At 43.5% G+C, this 21,086-nt stretch overlaps 1 protein-coding gene across 1 annotated transcript; it reads right to left on the reverse strand.

Moving 5' to 3' along the window:
* Positions 1 to 1,820: 1,820 nt before the first annotated feature.
* On the reverse strand, positions 1,821 to 18,647 carry gpr139 (G protein-coupled receptor 139; the record flags this gene model as incomplete). Its single annotated transcript, XM_079253438.1, has 2 exons — positions 1,821 to 2,803; positions 18,500 to 18,647. The coding sequence occupies 2 exons, from the start codon at positions 18,645 to 18,647 to the stop codon at positions 1,821 to 1,823; spliced, it is 1,131 nt and encodes a 376-aa protein (XP_079109564.1).
* Between the last annotated feature and the right edge of the window lie 2,439 nt (positions 18,648 to 21,086).

Raw genomic sequence — 21,086 nt, forward strand, 5'->3', positions numbered from 1 at the left:
TGTATTATAAAATTGATCATACTGTTTGAATGAATAAAAGTAACCAATGACTGATTTTTAGCTGCATTGCATATACATTTTCCCAGATGTGCTTTAGTTTAGGAAAAATGAAAGAAAAAACATTTCAGATGCTTGAGTGTTAAACAAAAATTTGAAGGCACGAGTTAGTCTGTTGTGACAGGCTCACTTTACATCCAGTGGATTTAGAGCCCTACAGAAACAAAACAAGAAAAAAGAAAAAGATTCCTGCTAAAACTGACCGAGTCTCGGCAGAAATCTGCCCTTTGGCACGGCTCCATTCTCAGCAGATAAATGGGCCCGGCTGATGCCCCATAGTGTCTGCAGAATGAATGTGCATTGATCTCAATGTGCTCTGTCTGTGGGCCATACAGCACGATGTATGTGTGTTTGTATGTGTGTGTGTTCTCATTTATAGGTTGTTACTAGGCATCCCTGACACAGGGTTGATGTATGCGCCTGTGTTTTGGTGTAAAATGTTACTGAAGCGCCACTGGCCAGCAGCAGAATGAGCAGAGCTGAAACGTGTCACCGTGGCCCTGAAAACAAATTCACTGCTGCATAATGGGCCCAAAAAACTTCAGATCGAAAACAGACATAGCAAATGGAGGAACAGCAGATTAGTCCTTCCTCTCTATATCTCTCTCTTTCGTTTCTCAGGCTCTGAAAGCTAAAGGGTTAAAGTCATGTTGAGTTACATTCATTATATTCATCCGGATAATGGCTAACAGTAAGTCATCAAGGACCATTAATAGTTAAAGGAGGACTATCTACTAGTAGCAGAAATTTCCTCATTTTAATCATGGAAATGTGATAATTAGATCAATGACACATTGGAGATACAGCAACTCCTTGTCATATGTTTTGTCTTCTATTTTTGCAAAGCTACAATAACAGTCAAGTCTACCATGAATAAATATTTCACCGACAATAAGCAGAGCCTACTGATCCTACAAAAATCTGAGCTCCAGCGTGGGATGACATGGTCTTTCATGGTCTGTGCTGACCGCCACTGCTAAAACAGACTCAGCACACACAAGAAAAGTCACAAAGACTTGTTCATTTCATGACGGCCACATTTAACATGCATCTTAGACTCTGCATATTAAAATGGAAATGACAGAACTGTTCTTTTCATTTTCTTGAGAGACAGTCATGGCAATGGGCAGTGGACACACTCTGCCTGAGTGAATCACCCGTTGAGGTGAGGTGTGCAGTGGCCAAAATTAAGCTTTGCTTTTTGAAAAAGTCAACAATCAAAAACGCAGCTGGTCAAAGCTCTTTGTCGTTGGCAGCAGGATGCAACAAGGACTCATTGCTTATCCATTTCTGATGCTTTGCAGAGGATTCATCTGGTTGTTTTGGGAGTTTATGCATTTGAGATGTCGGTTGATAATCACTGGTTCATGATGGTAGAATCCCCTCATCTGTATGTTAGCTGCCTGTGTAGCACGTGTGTCTTCTATTTTTTCTTTTTTGTTGTATTTTTTATGGAGGAAATAATTAGCATTTGTTTGATGTTCTTGACAGCTTTGGGAATAATTTATTGAGCAAAGGATGCTTTGCTGTTTTTTGTTTTTTTTGCCACATATCTGCTGTTTACTGTTCCATCTTGTTAGCCAGCCACTTCATTATCACCAGCTAAACTGTCACTTGTGCTCTCTGGGCACGTTGACCTTTTTTTTTTTTTTTTTTTTTAAAGCCTCAGAGTCCCATGCTGAGAGAGCCAGTCGCCACGGAGACAAAGTCTGAACATGCTCCCTAATGATTAAAGGTTGGGGCAGCTGCAATTGGCTGGGGACTCAAGAGGAGATACAGATAGGCTTTCCATTTTTGTCGTACTGGTACACCAACATCTTGATGCAGTGAGAATTGGCTGGTGAGATCCAGGGACTGCTTGTGATGGAGAAGTTATGGCTGGCATAAAATGGAGGGGGCTGCTTCCTGCATTGGACCAGGGCACGCAGCACGTTGGCCGCCATGCCCCGAAAACGCTTGCTGATGAAGCAGTAGAGGAAGAAGTTAACCCCGGTGTTGAGCAACGCCAGCATATTTGCCATATCAGTGAGGATGTGGAGGAGACGGCTGGCACTTTGTGAGGCTGGTGGAGGTGAGTAGAAGTGGTAGAGGATCATGAGGGTACGTGGCGCCCATAAAACAGCAAAAATGGAGGTGATGGCGAGGAGAATGGCGGTGGTCTTGCCAGTAGAATATCCACGCAGTCGGAAGCAGCTGCGGCGTCTGCGCAGTTTCCGCACAATGACAGCGTTGAGGGAGAAGAAAACGGTACAGGGAAGGAGGTAGACAGTGGCACAGTGTGCCCATACCAGAACATGCTGTGCCACTGTTCTTCTGGCCTCTCCTCCTCCTTCATCATTGCTGCCAACCCCAGGCAGACTGTGCCAGAGCTCAGGCCACCAGTAATATGGAGCTGCAGAGAGCAAGCACCCAATGTATACAGCAAATATCACTCTGCGTGTTCGGGCTGGGTAGGAAACTGTGTGGTAGCGGAGTGGGTGGCAAACAGCAATGTAGCGGTCAATGGTGAGAGGCACGGTGATCCAGATGGAGGTGTGGATGGAGGAGAACTCCAGAACCTGCACTGCATGGTTTAATGATGGTGGCAGCGGTGTAGCCAGAATGAAATCTTCCAAAATAAAGTCAACAAAAACAATGAGGAACAGAACGAGAATATCAGCAGCTGCCAGGGCCAGGAGATAGTTGTAGGAGGACTTCTGACGACGCAGCACCAGCTGGGACAGGATAACCACGGTCAGGATGTTAGCTAGGAGAAGAAGGGATGCATGAAGGTGATTGAAAGTAGATCGACAGAGGGAATAGGGAAGGAATGGGCAGGGAGGGAAACAGAGAAATTTAGTGTTAGTGGATGAGTAATTGAAACAGCCAGCAATAAACATGTCAGCAATAGAGTCAGTAGATGAAAATAAAGATGCTGCAAAAAGACATATAGGGCAGGTATTAATACAAAATCAACACAATACAAAAAACAGAGAAATAAAGGGCCACAAAAACTTGAATTGGATGGAAATCATTCAATAATATTGATATTAAACAAGGGTAATGATATGCAAGGTGAACACTGAAAAAAAAAAAAAAAAGCAGTTAAAAATATCAATTTTGTCATTGTTCCCTGACAGTAATCCTTTCTCTGTTTAATGACCCCCATCTCTTTTCCCCTTTTTGACACCTGCTGTGTAATTCCAGCAGCACCTGCTTCTCCCTCTGGCAAACTGTTATCTCTAATAAAGAGAAAAGCCACAACAAAACCAGGTTGCCAACATGCAGCATCATGGTGTTGGCAATCTGCTGAGTTCACTACTGTCTGCCATGCTGCGGACAGTAATTTAGCGACTAGAGTAAAGCACAAGGTCAACTCATTTCCCTGTTTGCCTCTTTGTCAGTCTTTACCCCACTACATACCACATACTTCTGATTACCTTAACCCTCTTGTTTATTCCAGATTTGAAGTGAAGGATAAATGGATATCCCATGGAGGGGACTTCATTTTTCTTTTTCATAACATAAAATAAAAGGTTAGCAAAAAATACATTTTACATTTTCTTAGCCTATTGGAACATACATTGGGCAAGAGGCAGGGTACAACCTGGAAAGGTCACCACTCCATTGCAGGGCCAAATCTGAGAGAAAAAATAACCATTCCCCCTCACAATTACTCCTAGTAGTAATTTTAGGGAGGCCAATTAACCTAAGGCAAACTTAGGCTTACACTTTGGCAAAACACATATTCAAATATATGTGTGATATGATAACCTAATCAGTCTTATGGGACTGTTATACAAAAAAATAGACTAGAGACATATCACACCAAAAAAATACTAACTAAAAAATTGGTCACCTCAGATGGTACCAACACTCAAAGTTTTGACTTCAATTTGCTGTCATTTAAACAATCTGCTGGTTGGTTTAGTGTGTTTTGGCTTTTTCTAGCTGTCTTATTAGCCCTAATCATGATCTATTTCTAATCAAAACCAAGTGATATCACAACAAAAAAACAACTGGAAAAAGAGAAATTTTCCTTGCAAAACGTTTTGCTGTGATATAATCACAGCAACATGTACAACTAAGTTCATGAAGGTACGGAAGCGTAGAGCTGTCATCCTCATAAAAAAAGTTTGGGCCTTATTACGTTATAACGTGATAGTTTTATTGTAATAACGTGAAACGTATCACGTTATAACGTGATACGTTTTATTGTAAAAACGTAAAACCACTTGAACACTGGAGGGATTACATCTCTCAGCTGGCCCGGGAGCGCCTTGGGACCCCCCGCAGAGTTGGCGAATGTGGCTGGGGAGGGGGGCTTCCCTGGTTATGCCCCGCGATCAGACCCCCGATAAGCGGTAGAAGAGGGTTGGATAGATGGCACTTGGATGCACCGATGATGTTTGCATTCATAGCGATTCTCGTGCCGCTCAAGTTTCAATGAGAAATGATGCCACGTCATGGGGATTGGACTCATTTTTCCTTCTGTACAGACCCATGCCTTTTAAAACTGTCCTTAAACTACGCATGTTTATTATAATGGATCGAAAGTGTTCCAAAGCACCATAATTTCACAATGTCTCAACCCAAGTATGAAGAAAAATTCTATCAAGTACTGTAAATGAGCCATTTGTGATCTCCTACCCACCCCGCACACAATTTGTTGTGATCCTGTTCCCTGGTGGGCGTGTCTGGCATCCTGGCACCTGGATCAGCACCTGATCGGCATCTTGGCAATCAGCAGCAGCACTATTTAAGATCTGCCCAGCCTGCTGTTCATCGCCAGATAGTTGAACGCCTTTGGTACAACTCTCGGCCTGAAGGATTCTTCCCAGTGTGATTTCCTAATCGTTAACCTGTGTGTTTTTTCCCCGTCAGAGATCCTGCCTGCATGCCCGATTGCTGCCCTACCGCTTGCCTGCCTGCCTGCCTGCCCGCCTGCCTGCCCGCCTCTCTGTCCGCCAGGTTTACCTCCCCGCTTGTCTGCCTGCCGACTAACCTATCTTCCGCATCCACCTGGGAAAGAAACCGAAATCAGAAGGAAGCAAATAAAGCATTGTTTGAAACTCCAAGCCGAGTCCGCATATGAATCCCCCGCACTTGACGTCAACCTAACAGAACTATCTGGCCACAAATGGATTCAGCGGACTCAAACCCGGAAGTCGCCTCGGACCCACTACAACAAGCCCTCTCAGGTCTGAATGCTCGCCTCACTCGACATGAACAGTTGATGTTGACTCTGGATCATAATTACCACACCATACTCTCTCAGCTGGCCCAACTTACCACACATGTCGCTGGATTGATCCCTTCAGCACCTTCCCAGCCGCCGGATCCCGACGCACCCGCGCTTCAACCCAATCGAGCAGTCACAGTAAGAGAGACACACATCCCAGATCCCAAGCCCTACGCTGGGGATTTGGGAAAATGTAGGGGATTCCTCCTCCAATGCTCCATTATTTTTGACCAGAAGCCACTCACCTATGCTAACGATAGATCCAAGGTTTCATATATAATTGGACTACTGGAAGGAAAGGCACTGGCATGGGCGGAAGCGGCATATGAACAGCAGGATTTTAGACACTCTTCCTATTCCTCATTTGTCGAGGAGATGAAAAAAGTTTTTGATCACCCAGTAAGGGGCGGTGAATCAGTCAAGCGTCTCCTTAATCTCCGTCAGGGAGATCGGTGTGTAGCGGACTTTGCGATTGATTTCAGGACAGCAGCTGCTGATTCAGGCTGGAACAACGAGGCTCTCCGCGACATCTTCGCCAACGGGTTAAGCAGTCGGCTAAAGGATGAGTTGGCAACCCGAGACACACCGGGCTCGCTGGACGAACTAATTTCTCTTGCCATACGAATAGATAACCGGCTACGGGAGAGGGATAGGGAACGGCGGTCCAGATCCAGCCAAGACTCGGGCACTCTCTCGGGATCGAACTCCTCCCCTCTGTCTCACACTACCCCGCCTACGGAGGAGCCCATGCAACTGGGCAGGGCTCACCTCTCCCCAGAGGAGCGGCAGAGGAGAAGGGACTCTGGAGATTGCTATTACTGCGGAAGATCTGGACACCGGATATCTCTATGTCCCAACCGAGCAAAAGACCAGGGTCGTCAGTAGCGGCGGGAGTACTGATGACCACATCATCCAATGAGATCCCCCACACCAAGACACTTATCCCCGCAACCCTGTTCGTAGATAAGACCCCCCATTCTGTTGAGGCCTTAGTGGATTCTGGAGCTGAGGCTAATTTTCTGGATGAGACTTTGGCCACCACTCTTGGGTTATGTCTGGAGGCTCTTTCTTCCACCGGATTCAGCACAGGCTCTGGATGGAAGCCATCTTTATTCCATAACCCGACAGTCCATCCCCGTTAGACTGAAAGTCTCTGGCAACCACCAGGAATACATACCTTTCTTCATTGTTGAATCACCTAAGTCTCCACTGGTCTTGGGTCACCCCTGGCTGTCATTACATAACCCGCACCTAGATTGGCGGACTGGGAGAATTATCAATTGGAGCTCCTTTTGTCATGCCACCTGTCTTCTGTCGGCCATTCCCTCGACCTCATCCGTTTCTGGTCTTCAACTCGTTGCCCCAGACCTGTCTGCAGTACCGACAGTATATAATGATTTAATGGAGGTTTTTAGCAAGGACAAGGCTTTAGCACTGCCACCTCATCGACCTTACGATTGCACCATTGATTTGCTCCCAGGTGCCCCACTGCCTACCAGCCGACTATACAACATATCCCGACCTGAGATGGAGGCTTTGGAGGGGTACATCTCAGATTCCCTAGCAGCTGGATTAATTAAGCCCTCTTCTTCACCCCTAGGAGCTGGATTCTTCTTTATCTCCAAGAAGGATGGCTCACTTAGACCTTGCATTGACTACCGGGGCTTAAATGCAATCACAGTTAAAAACAAGTACCCTTTACCCCTACTGGAGTCAGTTTTCAATTCCCTTCATGGCTCCACAATCTTCACGAAGCTCGACCTTCGCAACGCATACCACTTGGTCAGGATAAAAGAGGGAGACGAATGGAAAACAGCGTTTAGGACACCCTTGGGCCATTTTGAGTACCGTGTTATGCCGTTTGGACTATGTAATGCTCCTGCTGTGTTTCAGGCCCTGGTTAATGACGTGTTACGAGATCTCCTTAACCGCTTCGTCTTTGTCTATTTAGACGACATCCTCATTTTCTCCCAGAACGAGTCTGAGCACATCCAACACGTCCGACTGGTCCTACAGAGACTCTTGGAGAACCGCTTATTTGTCAAGGCTGAGAAATGTGAGTTTCATAAGAGTACTGTATCGTTCCTCGGCTACATCTTTGAGACTGGGCAAGTCCGAGCTGACCCGGAGAAGGTCAAGGCGGTGGTAGATTGGCCTACCCCCACCTCTGTGAAAGAACTGCAACGCTTCCTGGGATTTGCTAATTTTTACCGCCGTTTCATCCGTAACTATAGCCAGATTGCAGCCCCTCTCACTCGTCTTACCTCTCCATCAATTCCCTTTACCTGGTCTGAACCTGCAGATCAGGCTTTCCGTAGACTGAAGGATCTATTCACCACAGCCCCTGTTCTCCTCCACCCTGATCCCAGTCGTCAATTTGTGGTTGAGGTCGATGCCTCAGACAAAGGAGTTGGAGCTGTGCTGTCTCAGCGATCGTCTAGGACTCAGAAACTCCATCCCTGTGCTTATTTCTCTCGACGCCTCACCCCAGCTGAACAAAATTACCACGTTGGTGATCGCGAGCTCCTAGCCATTAAATTGGCTCTCGAACAGTGGCGTCACTGGCTGGAGGGATCTAGGGAGCCATTCCTCATTTGGACAGACCATAAGAACTTGGAATACCTGCAGTCAGCCAAACAGCTAAATCCCCGTCAAGCCCGTTGGTCCCTTTTCTTTAACCGCTTCAACTTCACCTTGTCGTACCGCCCTGGGTCCAAGAACCAGAAGCCAGACTCCCTTTCCCGCCAGTTCACTTCAGGATCCACTTCCTCCACGGACCCAATCCTGCCTGCTACCCGCATTGTTGCCGCAGTTACCTGGGAAGTAGAGGATAGGGTCCTCGCAGCCCAGCAACAGCAACTTGACCCAGGTACAGGTCCTCCTAACCGCCTATTTGTTCCAGATGCCGTCCGTTCCTTGGTCCTCCAGTGGGGTCACTCGTCCCGTCTGGCTTGCCATCCTGGATCCACACGCACCCTATCCCTCATTAGGCGTAGGTTTTGGTGGCCCACAATGGAGAAGGATGCTCGGGAGTATGTAGCTGCTTGCACCACCTGTGCCCGGAGTAAGGCCTCTCATAGACCGCCAGCCGGTCTTCTACGACCCCTGCCTGTTCCCAGCCGGCCATGGTCCCACATTGCCCTGGACTTCGTCACCGGCCTACCCGTCTCCAAAGGTAAAGATACAATCTTAACCATTGTTGACCGCTTTTCCAAGGCCGTGCATTTTGTCGCACTCCCCAAACTTCCCTCGGCCAAGGAGACGGCTGACCTACTGGTTCATCACGTTTTTCGGCTCCATGGACTGCCCGCCGACATCGTGTCTGACAGAGGGCCCCAATTCACGTCCCAGGTATGGCGAGCCTTTTGTCAGTCAATTGGAGCCACTCTGAGTCTGTCATCAGGATTTCACCCCCAAACCAATGGTCAGGCTGAAAGGACGAATCAAGACTTGGAGACTGCCCTCCGGTGTGTGGCAGAAAATAACCCATCCTCTTGGAGTGAACATCTGGACTGGGTTGAGTATGCGCACAATTCTCTCACCTCCTCAGCCTCTGGATTGTCCCCTTTTGAATGCTCCCTAGGGTACCAGCCGCCACTATTCCCCGCCCAGGAGGATGAGGTTTCTGTGCCTTCTGTCCAGCTTCACATCCGCCGCTGTCGACGGGTTTGGCAGAAGGTTCGGGCTGTGCTTCTCCGAACTGGGGAACAGAATCGGCGCCAGGCGGATCGTCACCGGACTCCTGCGCCCGGTTATTCCCCTGGTCAGAAGGTTTGGCTCTCATCCAGGAACATTCCTTTGCGGACCGATGCCAAGAAACTGACTCCTCGTTACTTGGGCCCCTTTGAAATTCAACAGATCATTAACCCTACTGTGGTTCGACTTAAGCTCCCCCGATCCATGCGGGTTCATCCCTCCTTCCACGTCTCCCAACTTAAACCTGTTTCATCCAGTCCTCTGGTCCCTCCTTCCAGGCCCCCTCCTCCCGCCCGGCTTGTGGCTGGTCGCCCGGCCTACACGGTCCGACGTCTCCTGGATGTGCGCCGTCGTGGTCGGGGCCTTCAATTCCTGGTTGACTGGGAAGGGTATGGTCCTGAGGAGCGTGCCTGGGTCCCTCGCTCGTTCATTTTGGATGCCTCCCTGGTTCGTGACTTTCGCCGGGCTCATCCTGACCGGTTTCGGTCGCCTGGTGGCTCCCGTTGAGGGGGGGGTACTGTTGTAATCCTGTTCCCTGGTGGGCGTGTCTGGCATCCTGGCACCTGGATCAGCACCTGATCGGCATCTTGGCAATCAGCAGCAGCACTATTTAAGATCTGCCCAGCCTGCTGTTCATCGCCAGATAGTTGAACGCCTTTGGTACAACTCTCGGCCTGAAGGATTCTTCCCAGTGTGATTTCCTAATCGTTAACCTGTGTGTTTTTTCCCCGTCAGAGATCCTGCCTGCATGCCCGATTGCTGCCCTACCGCTTGCCTGCCTGCCTGCCTGCCCGCCTCTCTGTCCGCCAGGTTTACCTCCCCGCTTGTCTGCCTGCCGACTAACCTATCTTCCGCATCCACCTGGGAAAGAAACCGAAATCAGAAGGAAGCAAATAAAGCATTGTTTGAAACTCCAAGCCGAGTCCGCATATGAATCCCCCGCACTTGACGTCAACCTAACACAATTTCCTTATCTAAAGTCGAAAATTCACCAAGTTCACGTTGTCAGATACATGATATGTTTCACGTTTTTACAATAAACTTATCACGTTATAACGTGATACGTTTGACGTTTTTACAATAAAATTATCACGTTATAACGTAATAAGGCCCAAACTTTTTTTTTTTATGAGGATGACAGCTCTACGCTTCTGTATGAAGGTGACCACTGCATTGTAAAAGATAATGTATTTTAGCTCACTTAATGATTGTTTTTTAGTTTTACCAAAGTGATATTTAGTTTTACCAGGAATTGAGAAATTTAGTAAAGGCAAAGTACAACACTTCAACAAACTGACCAAGTTTTTAATATAATGTGTTTAATAAATTGGCCCTGCGATGGACTGGCGAGCTGTCCAGGGTGTACCCTGCCTTTTGCCCAAAGACTGCTGGGATAGGCTCCAGTATCCCCGCTACCCTGAACTGGCAAATGAATGCATAAAAGTGAGCTGCACCTAGAAGGAATAGCTTGTAAGACAATGATGTGCTGGTACCGCTTGGGGACAGCACATTTTAGTTCTTCTACATCCCTAAGAAATGCTTTCTGATCAAAACAATAAATCCAGAATTAATAAAAAATATATTTTAACAGTGCCATTTCTCATTTTTCTTATGGAAAAATTAAAAGAGTTTTTGTACATTTGTTATTGACAGTGTTTAAATTTTACATGGGCTTTCGGGGGAGCCTCATTTTAGGGCATGCACCACAACTTTCCAAATCACGTATGCAGATTGCTGCTAAAAACATTGTATACCTTGTATGCAGCTGATATAATCAGAAACATCTCATATAGAAATGATAACAATTACACATAATTGAAATCATGAATAAGGGTCAGAAATTTAATTTAACAAATAAACAACAAAAGCAAAAGGAAAATTAAGTGCTCACTGTTTAGACACAGTGCTGAAATAACAGCTTCCATTGTGATTCAGTTTCATTGGAACTGAATGAATTACATGCATCTTAGTCCAGAAACAAAATGGCATCATCATCATCAAAACAAGCCTGTGGTCAGTCCTGTTAACTACCTGTCCTAAGAGGGTAGAAGCCACAGCAGCCTGGGCTGAAAAACTGTGTTTATCATAGTTTTCTAGAGTAACAAAGTTGCTGATGATTCACACACTGACACCAGAAATAAGCAGTGTGGTTGGTTACATATAACCAATAGTCAGAGTGCAGCACCGCCCTGTACGGACAGCCACAGAATGCAAAATCATGGCAAGTAGTAAAGAAATGTGTTCTGCAAATTTTGTGTAACAAGAGAATGAATAAAGGCACAACTCTGACAAATTAAAGCTATTTTTTTCATTAGAAAAACATCAGGAACATGAAGGAAAATATAGCAAAATGTATTTTTTACAATTGAATTTCTTTTAGAACACCCCCTTAGTGTCTCAGGTGAGTGCTTTCAGGGAAGCTTGTCTCCTTTTCAGGGTGAGTCAAACTCCCTGTTAGCTCTTCTGTAATTAAGACCATGACTGTCGAACATTGTAGTGCATGTCCATGTTCTACAAAGTGTTTAAGTCAAAGCCATTTTCTGTGATTTAAGTTGTCCATAACTATCTTGTAAACGTAAGTTATTTAAAAAATCAAGAACACTGTGCCTAACCTGGCGGTTTTCATGCACTCTGCTGGAGCAGCACGGTGTCATGTCCAGTGTTACATGGCAGACAGAGATTTTTCTGACTTTGCATTGCTGCTTTACTGACATTAAAGCTCTTAGCAACCATCATCAAACATGCAGCGTGTGTGATCAAGTCCCTTTCTGCAGTAACAGATCTGGAATTGGATTAAATATGGCAGCTTGGAGACTGGGACGTCGCACTTCACAGCCTCAATTGCTATCAAGTGATTACAAATTACAAAGCTGGCTCCAGATAATGACTGATGATGTGCACACAAGACACGGAGGATGCACACCAGACAGCACAAACATACATTAATTTGTAATTGACTCTAAACATATACACACATACATATTAGGGATGCACCAATTAATGTCCAATCTATTAATAACCATTAATTATATGTCAGCTGTTTAGAAGATAAATAAACAAATGTGTGTGTACATGAAGGGCTGCAGGATTGCACACACCATTATAATAACACTTACATATGCAACACTAACCTCAGCAGCACAATTAAATTCTTTTAAATTGACTTTTGCTTGACTGTGTTTTTGATTGCTTGTTTTTAGATGGTGATTTGTTTTTTGCTTTATTTTTGTTTAAATTAATTTATGTCAGGATATTCTTAAAAAAAATACTGAAGGGTTAAGTTGAACTAAAAGATGTGAAGAGTGATCATATTTCCAGGATTGTTGAAGTTATTCCTTTTTTAAACAAATAAATATTGTTAAGGCTTATGAAAAGTATGTCTTCGGGTCAGAATATTCCATTTTTTAAATATAAAATGTTGATGAATGCTAAGAATATTTTAATTTATTCACTTAAAACTAGAATCTAATTATGTCTGTGTATTATGTAGGTTTCTGTCTCCCTGTTTAATGTTACACTCTTCCATGCGATTTGCTAAACCTGCAAAACAAATATGTTGTTTTTCTTATTCTGGCTTCTCAAATGTGTTTGATTTGTCTTGGTCATTTGTGAGGTTATATGAAAATTGTTGATTTTGTCTGAAAAAAAAAACCAAACAAAAAAAAAACAACATCATGTTCCATGACTGGAACAACATGGATGATAAGAAATGTTGAGTGCCTCCAGAATAATGTTTGCCCAAACAGTGTATTTGTTGTATTATAGTTTGTTTGCAACATTTTATTCAGTCATGATTGATCAAACAACTCTTAGTGTACATCCTTTCCCATAAAGCCGTCACAAGCAGCTGTCGGTGTGTCACTGCAGCCTTTCACCTGGTTAATCCAACATAAGAGGGTCTTATCAAGGCCTGTTTCCATGGTGGGAAGTTTGCTACTAATTACATTACAAATCCAACACATTGGACATCACCTGTAATCCACTTTCTTTATTGTACTTCTGCCTATCAACCCTCTTGCTGCTGTGCACAAACTGCTGCATGTAGAGGAGTGACATAAAATGGAAACAGTGAAATGTTGACGATCACAAGCTGGGTATTATTCCCTTGCGTCTGAAGCGGGGTCCTCTACAAATGAACAAAAGGGATCTGTGGTGAGCCTGACGTTTCCATTTAGCTGCAGCCACCCTGCAATGGAAAGCCCATCCGTTTCAATTGATTCCTACTTTTTACATTGTATCTGGAGCGGGATAGATTCGCTTGGCATTCAGCGGGTATGAGGTGACACACTCAAGGCTTGCCTCAAGAAGGATTGGGGAAGCCGAGGTAGATACACAACATAGATTAGACACACACTGAGACAAATGCAAAGTTTCCTCTTGTGTTTCTATTTTGCAATAAAAATAAGCATTTCCAACTAAGAGGTGAATTAGAGTAATTTTACAACAGATCATTGCATGTTTGTCTTTCTGTCTACATTTTCTGGTCATTTTAAACATGTTTGCTGGGGTGACTCTTTTGTCTATCAGTGCAGGTTGCTTTTATGTCTCCTCTCCCCCTACTGCTATTCTAATATAAGGAGGGACAGGGCCATTGACGTTGTTTAGCGGGAAAAGAGAAGGCACAGCATGCTCCCTGAGGTGTGTAACGAGGCTGACTCATCCCACCATTAAAGGGACGTGTTCAGACGGGCTTTCGACAAACGACATTGCACTGTTTAACCCCTAAAAACCAGAGGTAAAACAGAAGTGAGTGCCACCTGCTTGTGCGGGAGTCATGAGGCTTTCTGATGGGCCCAATATGAAATATGCTGAATACTGCAAAGAAGTAATCTCAGCTAAAAAGGGAATGAAAGTAAGTATTACGATTATTAGGAAGAATTTTTAGGTTATGGTTATGACAGCTTATATGAGAGATAAGAAGAGTAGAGGAGAGAAAAAGAGATGGATGGAAAAATGGAGGGTGAAAGGCAAGTGTGGTCTGAGTAAGATCACAGAGAGTTAAAGAAAGTGCAAGTGATTCAGAGGGAATGGAAGGTGGGATTAGAGAGAAAGACAGAGGTGCATAGGAGAGGTGATGGGAAGAAAGGAAGAGAAGCGAGACACAGAGAGGGGGTGAATATCAAAGCTTGCTTCAAAGGTCACAGGCACTTTGTTCCTGATGACAACCATTTCCCTCTTGTCTTCCTTAAGTGTCAGACTGGACATAAAGCAGGGTGATCCCTTAATTCCTTTGAGCTAAAACCCAGAGGCCTCTTCATTACAAAGCCATAAAAATGCATGCATGCAATATTAAAAATGTGATTTATCAGCATTCATTTGCAATGTGATTTGCAAACACAAGAAATCTTTCAAACAGTTTCTGAAGGGTGTTAATAGGAAACTGTAGAAAAATCTAAAAAATAAATTAGAAGCAAGAGGGAGAGAGGAGATAAGTATTGAAAGAGGATATTTAAGTTTAATGGGAATAGTCATAGTGGGGGTGGAGGCGCAACTGTGTGCAGCTAATAATATTGATGCGACTGCAGTGCTCTGCTGCCAGCTCACCTCAACAGCAATTCATTTTAAAGACGGACCACAGTGAGTGAAGGTTTGGAGGTGCTTGCCTTTGAGCTCTGCATGAACACCCCAGCCAACTGTATTTAGCTGTTTCTAAAACAATGCTGAGACTGCTGATGTGCACTTTGGTTTTCATTGTTTATGGATGATCAGCATTGAGAGGGCAGGAAGAGACATATCGTAGATAAATATCAGAGAAGGAAATTAAATTTTGAGCTGAGAAAGGAATAAATTGTAAATGTTGACAACGGAGGGAAATGACTTTAAACGATGCCCAGCTCAGCAGTATAATTATCCTCTGTTTCATACTGTGTAACAGGGATGTAGTCTGTAGTGTTTTCAGCGGCAGTTACAGCGTTTTGATGTGTTTGGATGAACAAGAGCAGCTCTGTCACAAAATCTCTCTGATATATTACCTAAAACAACACCTCCCACCTGATTTTCCACCTCCTGCAATCTTTTTAGCTGGTGATTATTGTTTTGTTATTTTTGTTTTTTTAACTCCAGGCTTGTGACAAACCAAAACTCACAACCTCAGTCTTCTTCCACGTGATGCATTTATTTCTCCTCTCATTCATGCTTCCATCTTGTCCAATCTGCCTCATCTAATCTCAAAGTCAACTTTTAAAACGATAGTATCTATTAACAAGCCCCCCTTCCACCCTAGGTGCCTGGTCACTGGTGCAGACTGACAGATCAATAGCTCAAACTGAAAATCGATGGAACCCATCTCTTCATTAAGTAGCAGCTGACACATGGCCTACACTGCATAGTTGAAGAGGAGGCTGTCAGTGCTTAGCATTCCTGACCTTCTTGTCTTGAATGGGTTTATAAGTGGGTGAGGGAGGAGATGTTCTCCAGTTTTCACAAATCCCCACGCTGTGTCATAGCTCAAAGAAACACTGAGGCATATGAAAAAGACACAATTTTCTTTGCTTTAAATATTTGTTTTTAATTTGCTCTGAAGTTTGTGACTGCCTGTTTGCAAAGAGAAAGACAAGACCAGATCTCTGAAAACAGTTTAAGAAAAAAATGGTACTTCAAACTTAGATGGAGTTTCCTTCATCTCATCAGTTATAATTATCAATTATTCTTTTACTTGATTAATTTCCTTAACTTACCAATATAGATAACTTAAACCCTTTTCTGATCCACTCACCTTCGTTCTCAGATTCTTTAATCAAATCCCTATTTTTTACTCCATTTTCTCTTTTTGTCTTCTGAAAAACCAGGGTGTACCCCACAGAATATCCTCTCCAACTCGGAGTTTTCCTTCACACAAATCTCTTTTCCTTCTCTCTAGATTTTTTTTCTTATCCATAGCAACCTCTTAGATTTTATCATGACTAAATGACTTTATATAGTTTAACTGTGGATTATTGATATTAATAAAGCATCAGAAATCTTAAGAAACCCAACCTTTGAAGTAAAAAAAAAAAATCCTTCTTCATCCTGATAAATTTAAGTCTGATTAAAATAGGAAGAAAAAAAACAATGGTTAAATAATTAAATGTACCTTATGATCTTACAATATATTTGATAACAAACTGCAGAAGAATTGATAACAGTTAGACATGCACCTTGCTGTACTTTCTAGATTAACACATCTTACAAAGATTTGGACATTTTGTAAATGTCCTGTGATGTGAAAAGGCCAATTTTATGCACGGCAGTGACTGAAAACCTGAGTGAGCATCTTTATAGAGAAGAAGATGTGGAGAAATGTTTCACACCCACATGAAACTGACTTGGTGCAGACATTCTCCACACCTTCATATGAGTATCCACTTATGTTACACTGTGCTGTTTGTCAGCGGATGGCTTTCCAGCGCACAGTTTGTGTCTTTCCAATGAGTGCTTTGAGACATGCTGTACTTTACAACATGCAGACTTCACCTCTGTTATACCAGCATGCCAAAGACTGAGGAGAAGAAAAACTCCTCCATTGTTCCTATAAGATTAGTGGAAGTATAATGCGTTGAGTCAAGAGAGAAACCATGAGAGCAAGTTTGTGATTAATTAAAAATGTGGCAATTTATTTCAGCACTGTCGCCTGCAGCACCCCCCACTCGAGGCTCAGAGGTGCTACTTCACTGGCTCCTCTGTTATTAATCTCTTTCTCCCTATTACCGCTCTGATCTCCCTCTCTTAACGTCACAGTTGTTCTTCTTCTGGGTGCCCTTGTCTTCCCTTTTCCCAGTCTAATCATGCAATGTCCAGTTCATCACTTCCTCAGATCACGCTATAATCTTTTCCTAACACTTGACTTGCTAAATCCCTCTTCTCATCACCTTCCTATGTCTAAATTCCTCCTTCAGGTCTGTGTTCTTGGTGTGACCCCTCTCTGCCTGCAGCATGCAGGTCAAAGAGTCGATGTTTGGATGCATTACTGATCCCCCTGTTGCTGTTAACTGGCGTATCGCTGTCTGATAATCAAAATGACAGCCTTCTATCCAATAAGAGTGTTTAATACGTGAGTGTCTGTAGGCCATGCTGCTACTATGAGCACATGCTGGGCCCATGAAACATTCATGATTCAGTTTGAGTGGAACGAGCCGTGTCACAGTGATTGAACAAGTCGCTGCTGCAAAGTATCAGCTTTCTGCACTGGACTCCGCCATTGTTCAGGGGACTATTGTAAGATTGTCTCAGACTTTCAGGTTACTCTTACTCAGCGATTAAACAAACACCCTGAATCACATATGTTAACTCAACTCAGCAGCAGAATCAAAGAATGCCAGCAGCAGTGAATTGCTCGTGAAAGACTGGCAACAAGGTGAGATCTGATCAAAAAGAAAGACTTTTTTTGTTTACTTTAACAAGACAACAAATCTCTCAAAAAAACTGCAGTCTTGCTGCACAAAAGCTTTTCCCTTTGCAATGCAGATTTGTTTTGAGCCAGAACAGCTTACGCAGTTGATAGCATCTCACTTCCAATCTTTATCAAGGGAGCTGGATCAGATTTGAAGCAGATTTGTTAAAAGTGAGGATAAAGGTGAGTACGACATTTAAAACCCCTGCATGAACACACCAAAGGCATAAAGTCTTTATATCATGTCATGTCTCTCAGTAAGCCATGTATTAGAATGACATGGATAAATGGGCTATTTAAACCATTTGATCAGAATTGTCTGGATATTTGTTCGAGAATGAAAGCGAATTGATTATCTATCATGCATCTGAATGTCCAGCTGGCCTCAACATCTGAACCCCAGTTTCTAATTAGGCATTAGCACATTTCCTTTTTGGTCTGACCTCTAGACTTTCTGTTTTTTCTCTACCAGTGTCTGTCTCTTAGGTTAATCCACACACACTCATATACACACATATATGCCTCTTGCCTTGCTGCATGAGACTAGGTCAACGCTCATAGATCACGCAGTGGGACAGAGGCAGTAAATGGGTCTGACAGTGACTGTGAATGGACTAATTATTCAAAGTAAAGACAGAAGAAGGAAGCATCATTACATCAGGTCATTGAAAGAAGCCACGTAACACACACCTGTCCTAGAGTTTAAGTCACAATCATTGCTTACACTGTGTCTGAGGCAGCTGTTAATACACTGTTTCCTAATAGGAGGCCAAAACTCTTCAGAATCACAAATTCATCACTAGAGAGTATTTAATGCACAACCACACAAAGTTGCTGTTATCTGCTATACTGGGAACAAATGCATGAGAAGGTATAGACAAGAGAAAGTCCAGACAGCCACAGGCACAGACAAATACATACAAAGTATGTGTGGATGCACAAGTGATGGCCACAAGGTCAGAATGACAAATCAACAGTAGTGTGAATGACATGGAGGGGCAGTTCAACACAAAACCCTCTCTCAGTCCTGAAAACGAATCAAAATGCGAAGCATAACTCTGGGTAAAACCACTGATGCATCTAGTAAATTTGAGTAAACTGAGAAAATAAGACATGCATGTGCACATGAAATACACATTCATGTGCATATCTCCTACCTGGCAGACCGAGACAGAGCAGGACGCTGTAGTAGATGACAGGAAGAGGTCCAAGAGGGCATCCCTGAAAGACTTCGGAGGGATTTTGTCCAGTGCTCCAGGTGCTCCCGTTTGGGGATAAAACAGGAAAGATGTGGTTGGGCTCCATGCTGTCTTCCTTCTCCTCTTCCTCAGCTGAGCTCAGTGTCAAGAAGTCTGGCCACGCGATCAAACCACCCCGGCAGCCAGTTTGGAAGAGAGGGTGCTCTGTCCTTGGGTGCCAATCAACATGAGTGTGTGCACGCACGCATTTGCGCAAAAAAGCAAGCTGGAGTGTGTGACAAGGAGGGGAAATAGGATGAGCTGGAGGAAGGAGAGACAGCACACGAGGAGAAGCGAGAAATGATGTGTGTTAGTAGGTGATGGAGAGGAAGGCGGCAAGAGGAGCGGAGAGGGAGGCGTGAGGAGGTGAGTGTGAAGGTAGAAGTGGTGAGGGGAGGATGCTGCATGAGTGTGTGAGCTGGGGGGAATGGGAGCGAGTCGAGAGCACAGCGGGGAGGAGAAAGGAGGAAGAGAGAGGGAGCGAGTGAGGGAGGAAAAGGAAAGGGAAGATGGAGAGAAAGGGCACTACAGAGACAAGAAAGAGAGAAAGAGATGGAGACTGAGAGTGGAAGCTGCAGGTGGACGGCAGAGGGGAGGTGAAAAGATGCTTAGAAAAAGAAAGGTGTTTGAGGACAGGCACACAAAGTGATAATAAAACTGATGAAGAGACAGCCATGATTAATGAGAGGAGATAAAAAGGAGGGTTAAGTTGACTGGAAAAGGAAAGAGTGCTTGCTGTTTTTCTTTTGTTTTGTCAATGTATATTTGTTGCCTAATGTTGTTTTGCATTTATTTGATATTAATTTCATCTTTCGAGTTATTCAGTTGTCATATTCAACAACTGCTTAATCAGACACTAATCCGACAGTCCATTTAAACATGTATGTACATGCCGTGTTGCATGTCGTGAACATACTGTTCACTGGAAGTACATGTGACTGGACATGTTGGAGTGGAAGATGGGGGCTGGGATTGGTTGCAGGGTCTCATTTGCTGTGCAGCGTGAATGATCTGAATCTCTAACAACAATGTGCTAATGAGCTCTGGGCTGGAACAGAAAAACCCATCAAGACCCACTGAAATCATTGGTTTATCAGTTAATTTGCAGATGACAGCAGAGAACTAAAGATTCTTTCCTGTAGTGTGTAAAACGCTAATGGCTTCAATGCTACACAGCATTACTTTTTCCATCTTAAAGACATTTTATTTATCTGAATTCACATGGAAAACACATAAACAGCAGTGGAGGGAAGTGTTAGCGCTGTGTATGGAAAATGCACTGCTTGTACTCAGCAGAAACCATGGTAATTTCTCAAAATTGTTTGGTCAAAAACAGAATTTATACATCTTTCCTGATGGCTGCTCCCTGCAGGAGTTGCAACATCAAATGATCTGCATCCTTTTCCATCTTTATTGAACTAATTTGTATATTGATTTGACACCTGCCCTTCCTGTGACAATCTGGCTTGGGAAGCAAACACACAAACTGCCAACTGTCTTAAAATTATTCAATTTTTGGGTAAAATGTTTTTCTATGGATAGAAAACTTGTTGACCAGCTATTTGACTGGACTACTTTTACTGAAGCCTTGCTGATGTAACAGGATCATTGCTGTTGCAGTATTATCTGCAACTGGAGTATAGTATATGACATGAAAGACAAACTGTTTTGGGAACTGATCAAAAATAAATACTTACTGTATTCACAGTTATAAGCACACATCGATCTTCAGTTAGGATGCTGAAGCTGAAAGGTGCATATTTCTTTTTTTTTATTACTATTTAGTATGCTGAGACATACAAAGGATGTTTAATAAATTCTAATGAATCCGTGTGTGATGATTCTTACAATGTTTCAATATTTGAAGTGACTGAGTAAAAAAACAACAAAAAACTTTGTGTTGATATTCTAATGTACTGTGGTTTATTTGTGTGTTTACCGGTGTCAAAATGTGGAGGTTCTGCAACTGGCAGCAACACGAAAGATTAAACAGACTGGTTTGTACTGCATTGTGTCCACAGACCAGTCAAAAACAACAAACAATTGTGTTTATTACTTTTCAGAAATTCTGGCCCATTGCCACTTGCAGTGTACAGTTTAGCACCATCCCCTCATGCAGGCTGCTCTCACAAATAGATCTTCATGCACGGATATTTGTATGTATGCCAGGAAATTCTGAGCCCATCAGGGCCATGCTACATCTTTGCTGTTGCTCAGTTGTTATTTACAGGACTTTTCTGTCCCAAAATAACAATAGTAAGAGCAGAAATTGCAGAAAAAATGTTTTTTTTTAACTATGGTACACTATGAAAACGTTTATCTCTACCTCATCAGGTCAATTTGAAGAATGACTGACCACGAACTCTCAGTTTCATTTATGTGACTGAAAAGGTGATTTTATTCTCCTACTACTACTTTATTTCTAATATTGGTAATAACAAGATGTATAGTAGGATGCTGAACAACCAAAGAGGCGGTCACTCAATGGGCTCCTAATTTAGACATT

Source organism: Telmatherina bonti (assembly GCF_933228915.1).
Source record: "Telmatherina bonti genome assembly, chromosome: 14".
Lineage (NCBI taxonomy): Eukaryota > Metazoa > Chordata > Actinopteri > Atheriniformes > Telmatherinidae > Telmatherina > Telmatherina bonti.